Genomic DNA, 14,683 nt, shown 5'->3' on the forward strand with positions numbered 1-14,683 from the left:
CAGCCTCTATGTGTTGCTATATCAACCAAATCTGCCCACTGCCTTCAGAATCAGTATTGCTGGTTGATGTAGCCTAAAAACATTAGTGAGCTTTGTTTTGTTCAACCAATCAGATTTGCTCCACCAGGAGAACTAGCGGGCCCACATGAATCTGAGCAATTTCAGAGTTTAATGTTTACAGCAAAGTTCAGCTAGCAACCATCTGCACTTTAAAGTCGCTTTTATTAAAAGTTTTTTTTTGTCTTAAATGGCTGATAATAAAAGGAGGCACTGAGACATCCTGCACAAAGACAGATGGATTTTCTAATAGGAAAAGTCCCGTCATATTCAGTCATTGAACTTCTGAAAGTTATTTAACATACTGTTCAATAAATAAGTGTTTATAATTAAGAGTAAATTTCATTTGAACGTGCTTTACAGGAGAAATCCATGTTTGTCAAAGAACACTACTGCCACCTACTGGTTTGTGACATCATGGTGCGGTATCAGCGGTTGATCAAGTCCCAGTGCTGTATCTGGTGTTTGTCACAACGCACCATTATCCAAGTCATCTTGAAAACATTCTTCTTCCAAATGTTGGCTACATATCACGTGTTTTTTCTCTGGCCAGAAGATCAACGGCAAATCCTCCCTCTTCAAGTTGGCAATCCAACGACGAATCCGACTTTTACCCGACGTATTCCAACATCCAACTGCCATACATGTGGGCATTGTCAGTTTCACTATAGCTCTGGTGAATTTCAATGGTGAAGTTATCTGGAAATCCTCAATAATTGTTGTTGATTGCAGATGTGTCTAGTAGTTCCCATTGATTTTGCTTGTAAAGGGGAATGGCGCTAGGCTTACCGCACCGTGATGTTACTGCCGGAAGATGGCAGGAGTGAGATGTTATTATATCTCGGCAAAAATGTCCGCTCACGGACTCAGTGATTGTGACGAAAAATATTATTTATATTTTTTTACTGATTAAAGCTTAATTTATAAATCACTGCGAACTTATTTTTAGGTATCATAATGATCCATTGGTCGTTCCTTGCTGACCAGACTTCTCCTTTAAAAAAAATAATCAGCATCTCTGGTGAGTTTGATATATTATATTTTCATGCTTTATGCTTTTATCTGGTAATATCTGGCATATTGATTCTGAACAGATACTGATGGTGTAAATGTGGCGGAGCTGAGGTTCTATGGTAGAGGTGCTTCATTGATCTGTTTTCACCCTCATACTAATCTTCCTCTGGATTATACCCCTTGTTACATTTCATATTTTTTTATACAACTGGTGGTTTCTTTTATTAGAAGTGGTGATATTAACCCCTTAAAGCCCACCATTGCTGCAATATGCAACAAATTCATCTCTCTCTATCTAAGTTTGTTTTTTTTACTACTTATGTAAAATAGATTAAAGTCCAGGTTGATCATTTTCAATAAAGGGATCCATCTTTACTATTCTGATACGCTGCTCTTACTTCGCCTCAAAGAGCACAAATAAACTGTGCATTAAGCTGAAAAGCTTTGAGGAATAACCCTCCCTGCAGACACCCCGTGTGTCCCCTCTCATGAATAACATTAAACCGGCCTTAATAGAATAAGATGGAGCACCGAGGCTGAAGGTTTGGTTTTCTTCCATCGATTCTTTTCCAATGAATAACTGAAACCTGCAAAGTGTTCGGCCTGTGATCAAATGAATGAAACATAAAAAAGTAGCCTACACAGCTCGTCCCAGGGTGACCCCTCCCCAGGCCAAGAACTGCTTATTGGAGAGGATTGGTGGGATGTCACTGGTCAGTGAGGGAGGCACGGGTTTTCCAGCGTCAGAAGGAACCATTTCTCCTTTCAGGGTCATCTCATACTGGGGGCCTGACGGCATAACCAGCACCGTCAGAAGGCTAAAAAACAAACAAAAAAAACATTAAATTAGCATCGACCGTTCACTGCATGAGTGACCTCTGCACAGCTCTATTAATCATTATAAATGTTCTAAAGAACAAAAAAGAAAAAAAGAGGCTTCAAGGAGTTACATGATTTCATTACATTCATAGTTGTGTCAAAACAAAGTTTTGACAGATGTAACCATACAAATGATAAAACAGGAATTATTTAGGAGCTATTTTAAAGCATCTGCCTCCTGTTTGAGGAATAAACATGAAATCAGAACACTGTCTGCATACCTTTCTTTACGCTTCCTGCTGTTCTGTGCTTTAAATGAAACCGTAACTGCCTGCTCCTCCCCGACCCTCAGGAACAGATCCTCAGGAGTCACTGAAAAGCTTTCACTGTTGTCACCGATCTGGAAAAAAACAACAACAAACAAACAAGAAAAACATCTGAGATCTATACCGTTTATTACATAAACATGTAAGAAGAGGAAAAGTCAGGATTACCTTAAGATTCAGCTGAACGTCGATGTTTCCTGCATTCTTTAATGGCAGAGTCTGCTCACTACATTGACCCACAGGAGCAAAAAGGCTCACAGTCTAAAAAAGGAATTCAATAAGTTGACACCAAAATCCACTTTTAAAAAACAAACAAATCTACAAGTTAAACCACATAGTCGGTATAATTTCTGTTGAGTTACCCCTATGTTATGCACAAGTTATTGATAGGTTATGGATAAGTTAAACACCAGGACTTATGAGTAACTTACAGTTAACGTATGTCAACGACCAGATAACTTACCTGTAACTGATGCCCCACGTATGAGCATACGTACGGAAATTTTGAGCAAGATCAAAAATTCTCAACGTACTTGCCGTATGCCGATGTGTGCCAGTGTGTTTCAGCGTGCTAATAACTTATACAAAGCACACCCATAACTTATTCAACGTATGCTAGCGTTTTTGCCAGATTATTTGTACGTTGGTCTAAATTGTGAAGGTGTGACAGAGGCTTAAGCACAGTGCATCTCTTTCACCTCTTTTTGAAAAAAAGAAGACCTCAGATAAACCTGACAGATCTCTCTGAGAACCACCTCTCTGCCTCAGTCGGCATATATACCGTCCCCCAGCGTTTATTCAGGGTTTATACAGGAATGAGCAACTCTAATTTAATGCTTTTTAATGCTCTTAGAAATAATCTTAATTCCATCAACAAGTTGCCATGACTCATATATACACGGCAAATTCCTTCTTTATCTTTAACGTCGGCAGGATTCAATTCCTCGAATTCCAGCCACTTTTGTTAAAATGAGCATTTTGTCATTCTCTAGCTTTTTCTGCGCCTCGAGCTTCTTTTCCAAACATACGGCTCTACGATCAACTGGAAGCAGTTCACAGGAAAAAGATATTGCGATATATTTGCAAAATATATATAGTGTATCCTTTAATAAATGTTTTTTTCTAAATAAAGCATGTTAAACGCACATTTAATGGATTTTAATGCCAATTCAAGCCTTAATTTAAAAAATAATTCAATTATGTTTAGTGACCGTGGAAACCCTGTTAGTGCTGCATTTTTCCTTTTCTTTAGACGTAGATCTTATGTTTTTACTATAGGCCTATGAACGTCCTCTATCTGTTCTAGTGAGATGCTGCACAAACTTGTTAAGTTGGGCTTTCCTTCATAGAATGCTCCAGTATTTTATTTTTTTAACAACTTTCTGTCCAAGTCAAATGTGGGAAATTGCTTTAGTTTGTGTATAGCATAGAGACAGAATCTGCGCTACATAATAAGAGCCCCTCTATGCAGTCAGTCTGACATGGAAACAAAATTGGATTGGAGATTCAAAGTCTTATGCAACCGGTGTGTTCTGGCCTTTAGAGTCAAAGCAACCAAAATGATAGATGTGAGTAGCCTCTGCCACTAGGTGGCGACAGCATATAACAGCAGCCAGTTTGCTGTTTGCATCTGCCATCAGGATAAACACCAATCAGATATTTCTTTATTTCATGGTTTTGAAGGGTTTTGTAAACATCCTCATTAAATCTGCTCATTACAGTTGAATAAACATCAAAAACATAGAAGTACATGATAGTTGTGCAACCTGCAGATCCTTAGGAGCGTGAACTCTTGCTGTTCCACACTTGGCCTTCAGGGGAACACTTCTAATAACACGACTAGGACCCGGAGAGTCCACCTCGATGTCCACCCGAGCACTGTACTCATCAGCTGGGCCGAGATCTCCTTAAAAGGAACCATAAGGGTAAAAGTCTGCTACTACACAAGAACATTTCAATCACTTTATCTATAGAATGTAAAATCATGCAAGCCAGATGACTTCTAATGATCTAAAATACCTGAAGAGGTTATGAACTTCTGAGGAGCCTTGAAATGGACCCAGACCATGAAGCTTTCTGGTTTCTGAAAGAAAAAGTTACACACAGCTTTTCAGGCTCAGCTTAGTAGTCTGGCAGATATCGTGAACCTGGACGCTACCAGAAACAAAACAATTCTGACACCATCTCAATAAAGATAGAAAACGGAAATCTAAATAAGTTATTGTTTTTCTTAAAATAAGTGCATTTTTTTCTTCTATAATTTAGGAGGAAAAACACTTTGTCAATGGAACAAGAAGATTTACATTGAAAATAAGAATAAACAATTGCATTGTCTTATTTCAAGTGCATACTATCTAATTATCTTATTTAGGAGTTAAGGGCAGATTAGACTTCTGCAACCGCACACATCAAATGTCGCTTGGGTCTGGTTGCAAACCAGTTTTGCTGGTATGCTTCTGCACCGCCAGTGTGGAATTTCTAGGGATGTACAGCAGTTTCCCGCCAAAGTGCAAAGGGGAGCCTATTTGAGAACTCGCGAGAACTTTGGCGGCGCTGGCGGGAGTGTTTATCTATCAAAACAACAATGGCGCGTCTGCAAGATATCACGGTCACAGAGATGGATCTAGAGTTGCTAGACATCGAAGAGGAACAGGTTCTGTTAATGGAGATGGCAAAAAGACCGATTAATTTTGTCTGCGCATTTCCGCTTGAGGTCTGCGCGGGTTTCTGACCGTCCGATGCATAGTCAGGATTTTTTTGAGGTGCGCGACAACGGTTGCAGAACCTCTGCACAGGGGGCGTGGTCATAAACAGAGACAGATTTGATGTTTGCAGAGGCTATGCATCAGAAGCATAAATTGGCTTTAATGCTACGTTCACAGCGCAGGCAGCAGAAGTAGCTAGTTCACATGTAAAGTCAATTGTTGATGCGCATCAAGGTGCAGCAAAAAGCCCTGCAGCGTGTTTTGAGCAGCGCGTCTGAGCAGCTGAAGCAGCGCCTCATGAGCTTCTGGGCATCTTACGCACGCAACTCCCTTCAGAAGCAGCAGCTGCTGGAGTTTGAAAAAATGTAACTTTTGCTGCCCAATGTGCCACATCAACCAATTAGAGAAGCTGATCTGGGAGCTGGAAGGGAGACAGACACAGCACTGCTGATGCAGATCGCTATGATCACTCCTCTGAAACAGTTCATTAACGCATAAATTAGGTAATAATGTTGAAACCTGCCAGATAATATATATATAATATAATATATATGTTTGCTTTTATTATTCTGGTGCCTGCAGTTTGGATTACGTACGTCAAAAAGCTAACATCTACTTCCAGCCGCCGCGAACAGAAGCAGAAAACCATGAAGAGGCGACCGGGCCAGATGCTGACGTTGAACGGGATTCCCAGTGACAGCGCTCCGCCGGTTTACGCGGGTCTGAGCAGCTCCGACAGAAACAATATTTGAAGGCAGGACCGTAATCTTGATGAACTGACTGCACTGATGAAGTTTTCAGGTGGACTTTCTCATTCAAAAACATGTTAGGGCTACTTTTTACCCACTGATCACAGAAAGTATAGCTGCCATTGTTCCAGGCAAAGAAAGGATAGGGTAGCTCCGCTCAACGTGCATCAGACCCACTTTTCATCTGCGCAGTTAGATCAGCTTCAGCTGCGTGTCAGAACTAAACTTGTAAAAGCATCAAACATGAAGCAGCAGGTGGGTTTTTGCTGCCTCTGCTGCGTGCGGTCTGAACGTAGCATAAAAACACTAATTCCGTTGGCAAATTAATCCTTTTTAGCCGCTGAAATTAAATGTAAATACACTTAATTTAAGATTTTTTTACTCAGTTCTAGATTGTTTTTGCAGTGTTGAAGGTTTAGAAGATACAAACCTCTGTGAAGCTGGCATGCATCACATGATTCATCACCGAGGGAGAGCCTACCGACGCCATGGGTCCACCCTGCTGCGTAGCCTCAGCCGTCAGGCCAACAGGGTCCTTGGACAAGGTAAAGCATCGCCATGCTGCGGCGTTCTGCAGGAAGAATGATGGGAAAACTGAGTTCAGGATTAGATTTAAAGGAGGTTTTTAATTGAGACGTGTTGAACTGTATTATTATTACTTTATTTAAACAATGGTAGTCATGGATTAGTCTGTCAGAACTCACAGCACTGATCACCAGGCGGACGGGTACTGTAGCATGTGTTCTGTTGAGCAGTCTCAGAGGTAGTGATTTAGCGCTGCCTCCTGGTAGGTCTCCAAAGTCCAAACAGCCAGATTTACCAGCGTCAATCTATCCATTCAGAAAGGGATTATTATATTGACTGAAAAAAAAATCCCACATTACCTTCCGGTCTGAGGTCTGTGGAAATGGCCCAGATGCTAAAGTGATCAGACATGACATGTTCAACTGTTTTTGGGGCGTCTCAACTTGTAGCTGCTCACCTCCAGTGCTGGGTTCTCTGCTACTGCAACAAGCATCACTCTTTTGGCGAAGATGTCTGCTCTGGCAGCCAGCTCTGGCTCAGCCGAGGCAGGCCAGGAGCAAACACTGAGGACACACTGGTAGACTCCAGGCTGCGGAGGGACAAACAACACTTTCTGCTCCTCTGTACTTTTAGGGCCAATAATGGTCTTGTTCTTCACCATCAGCCAGTGGTAAGGTAAGCTCTCCACCTGCAGGGAAGAAAACAAAGCATCAAGTGAATCAAAAAGAATTCCTAATTATCAGGGAGCAGAGTATTAAAAACTGATCAGATGGCTGAACAGGAGAGATGTGTTGCGATGATAGCGGGAAGGAATCAACTCTATGGGGGGTGGACTCAGGTTTCAGCTTTCAAAAACCTACAATGCAGCGATAGAGCTCATTCCTTTCCACTATCATCACAACCCTCACCCCCATATAAGGGAAAAGAACATCTCGCCTGTTCAGCCAGGCCAACAATTCCCTCTTACAACTCCCTTTCAGAGACATAGACAGGTATGGGGCATTGCAGGCTAACAAGGAACCCAAGCGACCCCCATTCCAAAGGGGCGGACCCGTTCGTCCGGTTATATTTGTAGGTTTTCTGAACTAAAACAAGGATTTGCTTTTGTCTATAAAGCCTCAAACTCAACGCTATTTCTGCCATTGTGAATTGAAAAAGCTTTCTGGAGGGAAAGCGATACATCTTCAAACTTGGAAACAAAGTCCAACTTTTTTTGGAATGACTATGATCTGGATGACTGAAAATCTTCACCAGCAAATCTACAGGTTCAAGGAATCCTACAACCAAGAGTCAGTTTCACTAGCTCTGTAAAGAAAACTAGTCCATCATATATTTAAAAAAAAACTTAATTGAGAAGCAAGTAGCAAAACATTTTACATGAAAATGTGTCAAAACCTTTGACTCTGGAGAAATAGAAATAAAACAAAAATCACCATGATTCCAAAAGAGCTGAATCCGAAAACTAAATCTAAGTTCACACATTGAAGATAAAAGGAAGTTACGTCTGTGAACAGTTTGTATAAATCTCTGGGTTTTAGTAAACGCTCTCTGACACAGCAGCAAACCAACCTTCTCCCCGTCTATGGCCAGACTGCTGACGCTGATGGAGACCTGCTGCCATCTTTCCGACGGATTGAAGAGACTGAGGGAGGTCTGAGAGGCGATGCCGACGCAGCAGGCATGAGGGAACCGAAGCTCCTCTGGAACCACCACTTGCCCTGAGGATGAGAGCAGGAGGCTGAAAACGGAGGCTCAAAATGAACGTCTCATTATCACATCATTTCTTCAGTACCAGCAGATTTCCCGCTGTTTAACGTAAACTCTCATGACCACCGTGCTTACGACTCCTACCTCTCAGTTCCTCCAGACCATTCAGCATAGATTCTCCACCATAAAGACGATACGGTTTCCCCATTATTGCCATTTCATGTTGACTCTGAAGTGGTATGTTGAGCTGATGAGGTCCAGTTCCTGGAACGCCAAGAGGACCTGAAGTGGGGAGACTGCATCAGTTGGATCGGATCGTTGGCATTGCTGTATGTACAACCAACAGGGCTTCCAACACATTTGATCATTAATTTAGTAACAACTGAGAGAAATATCTACATTTCATTACAACCTGTGTGGATGACTGAATGTGTAAAATATGAAGAAGGCACTTTTTGATCTATTCAGTCAAACAAAAGACTTGCCTGTAGAGGAGACGCTGAAAAGGCTGTTTCCTGGTCCCATACAATAAGCTCCAGAATGTGACTGAGGTTCAGATCCCAAACACTGTAAAGATAACTGGGGGCTAACAAGAGAGCGTCCGCTGAGGAGGGACTGAACATCTCCTTTGTGAGGAAGATCCACCATCCCTGGGAACTGCGGCTTTAAACTTGGCATCTGGACGTACTGAAGCCTCTGTAGAGTATAAGGAGGCGGCATGCCGAGGCCGCCACCATAAAGCGATGACGACACAGATGGCGCCGCTCCCCACTGCTGGCATGCTGTAGGAGCTACAGAGCTGCCAGTTTGCTGGATGTTCAGATTGCTGTTATAACCTGAGTCCACTTTAGTCAGCTTCTTTGTTCTGATATCAGACAGATTCCCGTCGCCTGTGAATCCAGGTAAAGCGTCCCCAGGAGGGGGGTAGACACATTCGCTCTGGCTGCGGGTGCAGCTAAGAGCTGAACCGTTGCGTGGGACCTCAGGGCTTTTTCCCTGGGGGGCCGGTAGAGGGTCCAGGCTTTTAGAGTGCTGAGGCTGCACATTATCAAGACTTTTAGAAAGGCCCATAGAGTTCAGGTTGGTTTGTAGATCTGGTTCCAACGGTGGAGTGGGACTGAATCTGATGATGGTGGTGCTCAGTCCCATAGAAGATTCCCTCTGGAAAAAATAAATCAAATATTAGTTTACCAGGAAATATTTAGAGATTAGGGTTGTCAAAAGTATCGATACTCAAAAAAGTATCGATACTGAAACGTTGTATCCGGATACAATACTCGTTTTTAAGAGTATCGATACAGTGCTACCACCAGTGGCACCTAAGCAGTCATTTATCTAAAGTGCAGAATAGAGGACAATGCACTTTCAGAACACTGTGTGATTGAATAATTCTACGCACTTTCCAGTTTCAGACTTTTTTTTTGTAACAGGTGCAGCTGCTGAGAATTGTTTTTGTTTCTTAACTGGTTTGGCTAGTGTCATTGTTATGTGTGCAAAGCATAGCCAAGGAAGGAACACTTAATTTGAATTTTATAAGTTTTTTATCAAGCTTGCATAATATTATGCACAGCAGACAACCTTTATTGTGTTTATTTATTGTATTTTATTTATTAATGAAAATATTTCTGTAGAATTTTGGAGTCTTTGTTTTTATCCTTGTGGTATCGAAAATGGTATCGAGTATCGAATATTTTCCTTAGTATCGGTATCGAGATGAAAAGTTTAGTATCGTGACAACCCTATTACAGATCTGTTTGAAACAGAGAAGTTTGTTTCTACTAAATATTGAAATCTAAATGCAACAGAGCTAGCTGGCACTTAACTAAGTAAACAGGAAAAATGGAAATTAGAACTAACATGAAAACTAGAGATGAGAAATTGAGAGATATGTGGAAAACAGTCCTGGAAAAAAAACTCCTGGAAACATTTTTTTAAATTACACCTAAAATCAAAAACAGCTGTAAGGGTATAGACCTGACATATTGGTGGAATTATGGGGCAGTGGACACAGACCATTTTAAACAGTCCTAAAATAATTCACATTATGGAAAACTGCTCACCAAATAGTCACATGATATTCCTATAAGCAGCTTTGTACTATGCCTCTGCAATGTTAACAATATCAAATAAAAGGTAAGAAGAAAAGGAAGGTATCTGATCACAATAATGTTAAAAACTATTAAAGCTATCACTAGGAAGGTTAGACCTGCTGGCTATAGATGAACAATAAACTGGGATAATAAAAGAAATGAACATGATGGAAAAATATACAAATAAACCTGAGACTACAGCAAACACTAATGAAAGAGAAGTGGGGAAAAAGACAAAATTCAAAACCAAGGAAATTAAAAAAGGAACCTGACATCTTTGATGAGGCAAAAGTACTATAAGAGGAACAGCTTCCAAACAATTTTAGGTTATTTAAAATGTTGAATGTAAATTGTTGAGTAAAGCTGGAAAATGACGATTAAAAAAAAAATCCAGCTCTACCAAATTATCATCATGGGTGGGATCGACCTTTTTAAGCTTTCTCCCAAAGCTCATATATAAAACTACCTTTTGGTGCTCAGGTGTGGGCACAACAGTTCCATCATTTATTGAGATGTATGTGAGCCTGCTGAGGCTGGGACTGGAGCAGGTGGACTCAGGCGAGAGGTCATGACCTGGATGTCTGTCTGCCGGCCTGCCGTTGGGTGAGGAGGGCGAACCCAACCTGGAAGATAAACAGTGTTTTTCATTCAAACATCTGATTCAGCACAATGAGGAGTTGGGTGACATGTTTGGTGCCGTACCCATCGGCAGCGGGAATAGAGGTCTGACTTGGAGAGGAGTGGGTGAGCGGGGAGGTGGACGGTCTGAAGTTCTGAGTCTCCTCCACACCCGCGTCAGGAAAACTTCTCTGTGCGTCTTTGAGACAAAAGGTTCCATAAGATTCATGTTACGTGGTCCCAGGTTTACATCTGGAGGTTACTCACCAGAAGGAGCTGAAGCAGTTACATTTCCCGGCTTGTTCTTCTCCGGGGAATCTTTTGGCCTGTGCTGCCGTTCCTGTCCTGCACTTCTCAGCCTTTGGCTCGAAGCTTTCAGAACAGGCAAGCCTGACTGGGACTTCCTCCAGCTTTGGGACGTTCTGGGAAAGTTTCTATCATTCTTAGATGATTCTGAAGACCTGATGTTTGTTCTGGGGTTCAATTCTTCCAGCTCCCCAGTTTTTGTTGAGGTTCTGGTTGTAGAGTTAGAAACCTGTGAGGAAAAGGCAGCTGTGTGTTTATCTGTGGAACAATGGGGAGGGGTATACTGTCCTGAGTCTCCAGTATGACTGACGGAGCTGAAAGATGCACAAGGACGAGGAATGGAGCTGATTTTAGGTTCATCAACATCGGCTGCTACGTTAGAAAACGGAACGGCAGAGGAGCTCGTGTTCATGACTGGAATCTTTCCTCTGCCGTCTTTCTCAGTTCTGGAGGGTGGAGTGATCTCTGGAGTCACGTCATCCTGTTTTGTGGGATGGTCTGCCGGTGGGTTCCTCTCAGAGCTGCTCAGACCATCAGCCCATCTGCTCAAGTCAAAGGTGGTGCACGCGTCAGACGAGTCGCTGGTGCTGGACATGTTGGTCTTCTTCAGGTATTTCTCAATGTCAAAGGCGCTTGTCTCTCCGACACAGACGCTTCTCTGCAGAATGTCTGTGATAGAGCTCTGATCTGGAGCAGAGGGGATCTGTAAGAAGGATAAAGTAATAAAAATATCTTCTCGCAATTTAAGGCAAACACTATGCAATTCATTTGTCTCTCAAATTTTATCCAATCAGATTCCCATAAAGAAAACCAGCCGAAAGACCGTTGATATTTCTAATCAATTTCTAAAGTTTATTTTTTAATCTTAACCTTTGTGTTTTGGATTTTATAATAAAGTCCTGCTTGATCTGTCCTTGTCTCTTTGCTTTCGATAGGCCTCCGCTCTCAATAAGAATTTTTTCTTACTAAAATTGTAGGTAAAAAGTTTAAATAGAGAAATAGATGGCTACTTTTGGTTAACGGTTCAAATTAAAATTTTTGCTTCATAAGAAACGTGAAGTGCGAGGTGTTGAGGCTGTGGCTCAGGTGAGTGGTGATGGAAACACGCGGCGTATTGGTCTGGAGAGGAGCTGGTAGAGCCGCATTTTAAACGGTGGAGTCAGTGAAGCAGGTTCGAACCAGAATCAGATAACACTGTTAATATTTTTAAGATGCATCCAGCTCATACTGGACATAAAGAGCATCATTAAAACATCATTCCTCCACCACTTTGACTGTTATGGTTACAGGAAGTGCTGTTGCATTATGGGTAATACTGCCTCAAGCATAAACTACCTCCAACACTGGTCTGGTACGCTCGGACTCTCTGGTCTAAAACACTAGTCTCTCATAACCGACTGACTGTGTGATAGTGCTAGCTGCAAGATGCTATCAGGGAACATAAGTTCCTGAATGTTATTGGGGCCGCCATTTTTGTTTGCGTAATTTCTCCTTTGAGAGCTCTAGTATCACGGACCGCGGATAGGAGGGGAGGAACCATGCTAGCGTGATGTGTAAATGGTCGTAACGAACCAAGCTCGGCACGGTTAACTGATCCAAGCTCGGTCCAGATCGGTTTCAGAGGGGTAGTGTAAATGGGACATAAGCCACCAAGAAGTCTTGAGGTTCCTACTCCAACTTTATAGTCTGACGTAGTCCGACTCAATTCTAGTCAGAATATGAGTCTGATGCTGCTCCATAGAGCTGTGATTATGGGGCGTGTTTCGAACGAACCAGGAAAAAAAATGCCTCTGCACTCAACTGGATAGATCTACAACCAATAAGAGCAACGGAGTGCGTAACGTATGTTAAGCGACGCATAGTTGTTGTCAACAAAAATCAAAGCGTGCAGTTTCACGCCTAGAATAAGAAGATTAGCCTTGATCGCGTTTCTCTGTTCCTCTTTTAAAATTAATTTGCTGTCGATATCTTCTAGAACAGACCTAATAGCAGAATCTACTCACCCAAACTCTCCGGCGGCAGCCATTATTGTTGTCACCCAAGCGCGCTTTGGTCACGTGGTTGATTACGTTACTCTTGATCATCTGTCCATCATCGTATAAAGCCCGCCCTGACAATTTGATTGGATCGCCTGACAGTGGGCTTTAATACTCGCGCTACTATGGAGCAGAGCCAGACCGAACTTCCCGAACTCAAACCTTGTGGGCGGGACTACGTTCTGACTGGCACCCAGGCTACCAACTTTAGGCCACGCCTTGTGAATCCCCCAAAGTTCTTAAAAGTTTTGCAAGGGCTTTCATTTCTATTGGTCATTTCCATTGCCTGTGCAGGTTTTCCTTCCACTAAACTTTCAACCAATATCATGGAATATAACACCCAGAACTGACAATGGTCCTTTGTAGCTCCTCCTCCTGAAGGATATCATAAACTGTCTGCAGAAACACAGCAACATAAAACATTTGTTCTAAATTTATTAATTGCTGTATTTAATGTTTCAGGAATGAATAAAATAGGAGTTTTGGTGTCTCGCCTAAAATTAATTAAGAATACTGTTTTGGTCACATACAGATTTATGAAGATGTGCTTTCATGATTTACATCTTCGTCAGATTTTAAAAGCCTCAAAACATCAAGCAAATAGATACAGAAGAAGTTCTGCAGCAGTTCTGCAACCCCAGACACGCCAGCAGCTCCTTTGACCTTAAAAAGGTTTTTCAAGGTTTTTCTTAAAAGTGAAAAGAGAAGAAGTAGCACTTACATGCTGAGTTGAGCTAGGTCCCTGTTTGTTGGAGGCGTCGGATGTGGGACGATTCCTAGCTCTGTTTTTCTTAGACAGATCCACAATCATAGCAGCCAGCTGCGACGGGTCGTTGCTGATGGAGGCATTGGCGATGGCTGAAGCGATTGTGCTGATGCTGAGCATCAGTGGACTGCTCTCGTTCGGAGAAGTTTGGTTTGCGTTGCTTGAATTTGATCCTGATCCCGGAGAAGGTTCAGGGATGGAGGCTCTCTTTTGGTCCTGAAACTGATCATAAACCCAGAATTAGCTGCAGGTTATACATGAGGATGGTTAAATCTAAAAACAGGGAGTTTCATGTACCTCAGTTTTACAGGGTTCTGGATCAGTATCTCCTTTTGGTGACAACCTTTCACCTGGAGCATTGAGAGTTCTGTCCAAATCATCTGATGTGAGATGATCAGTCAGTCAGATTGTGCACAGAACTGATAAATGGTTATTAAAAAAGGTAAAAACTGTAACTATGCTGTTTGTTATTTCCAAACACACCTGGGTGGAGTGTTTTATCTACTTCACCAAGTTCTATCGTGACATTGCGAGGAGAGTTTCCTCCAAAGGAGAACTCTGCAGGCTTGATAAGTGGAAAAGGTTCCCTCTTCTCCGGTGAGGTGATGAAGTAACCAAAGGAAGGCTGGAAGAACAGAGTATGAACAGAATCAAAGGAAAACATTTATATAGAACACAAACTGCACACAGACTACTTTAATACCAACACCAATCTATTCTATTTTATATAGAAAGTAAATTATAGACACTTGGGCGCATATCCACAAAGAAGATCCTACCGACGACATTTTAAGGAGAGAAAAGAACACAACTTTCCTCAAAGTCAAATATTTCTTCAGGATTTTACCTCAGTAAAATTAAATTAATCATAAAGAACAAAGGTTTTAATAGAGCTTCTAAAACGAACAAATGTCAAAAGTAGCAGGATAACTTTTACTGAACCTAAAAGAAGGTGGTGGAAACAT

General features: G+C 41.9%; 1 protein-coding gene across 1 annotated transcript in view; it reads right to left on the reverse strand.

The window, feature by feature from the left end:
• The window catches only part of cep192 (centrosomal protein 192kDa), a 57,673-nt gene that overhangs the window by 27,609 nt on the left and 15,381 nt on the right, over positions 1-14,683 (reverse strand). Inside the window, exons 17-33 of the mRNA XM_015383073.1 lie at positions 14,202-14,343; positions 14,016-14,098; positions 13,674-13,940; positions 10,878-11,619; positions 10,695-10,809; positions 10,459-10,615; positions 8,388-9,063; positions 8,047-8,184; positions 7,765-7,913; positions 6,653-6,883; positions 6,375-6,500; positions 6,101-6,241; positions 4,236-4,299; positions 3,983-4,122; positions 2,385-2,477; positions 2,172-2,290; positions 1,713-1,889 (exon numbers count right to left, since the gene is read on the reverse strand). Coding sequence (XP_015238559.1) covers positions 1,713-1,889; positions 2,172-2,290; positions 2,385-2,477; positions 3,983-4,122; positions 4,236-4,299; positions 6,101-6,241; positions 6,375-6,500; positions 6,653-6,883; positions 7,765-7,913; positions 8,047-8,184; positions 8,388-9,063; positions 10,459-10,615; positions 10,695-10,809; positions 10,878-11,619; positions 13,674-13,940; positions 14,016-14,098; positions 14,202-14,343 — 3,560 coding nt within the window. The remainder of the gene's footprint in view (positions 1-1,712; positions 1,890-2,171; positions 2,291-2,384; positions 2,478-3,982; positions 4,123-4,235; positions 4,300-6,100; positions 6,242-6,374; positions 6,501-6,652; positions 6,884-7,764; positions 7,914-8,046; positions 8,185-8,387; positions 9,064-10,458; positions 10,616-10,694; positions 10,810-10,877; positions 11,620-13,673; positions 13,941-14,015; positions 14,099-14,201; positions 14,344-14,683) is intronic.

This window comes from Cyprinodon variegatus, unplaced genomic scaffold (genome assembly GCF_000732505.1).
Source record: "Cyprinodon variegatus isolate N-32 unplaced genomic scaffold, C_variegatus-1.0 Scaffold275, whole genome shotgun sequence".
Taxonomy (NCBI): Eukaryota; Metazoa; Chordata; class Actinopteri; order Cyprinodontiformes; family Cyprinodontidae; genus Cyprinodon; species Cyprinodon variegatus.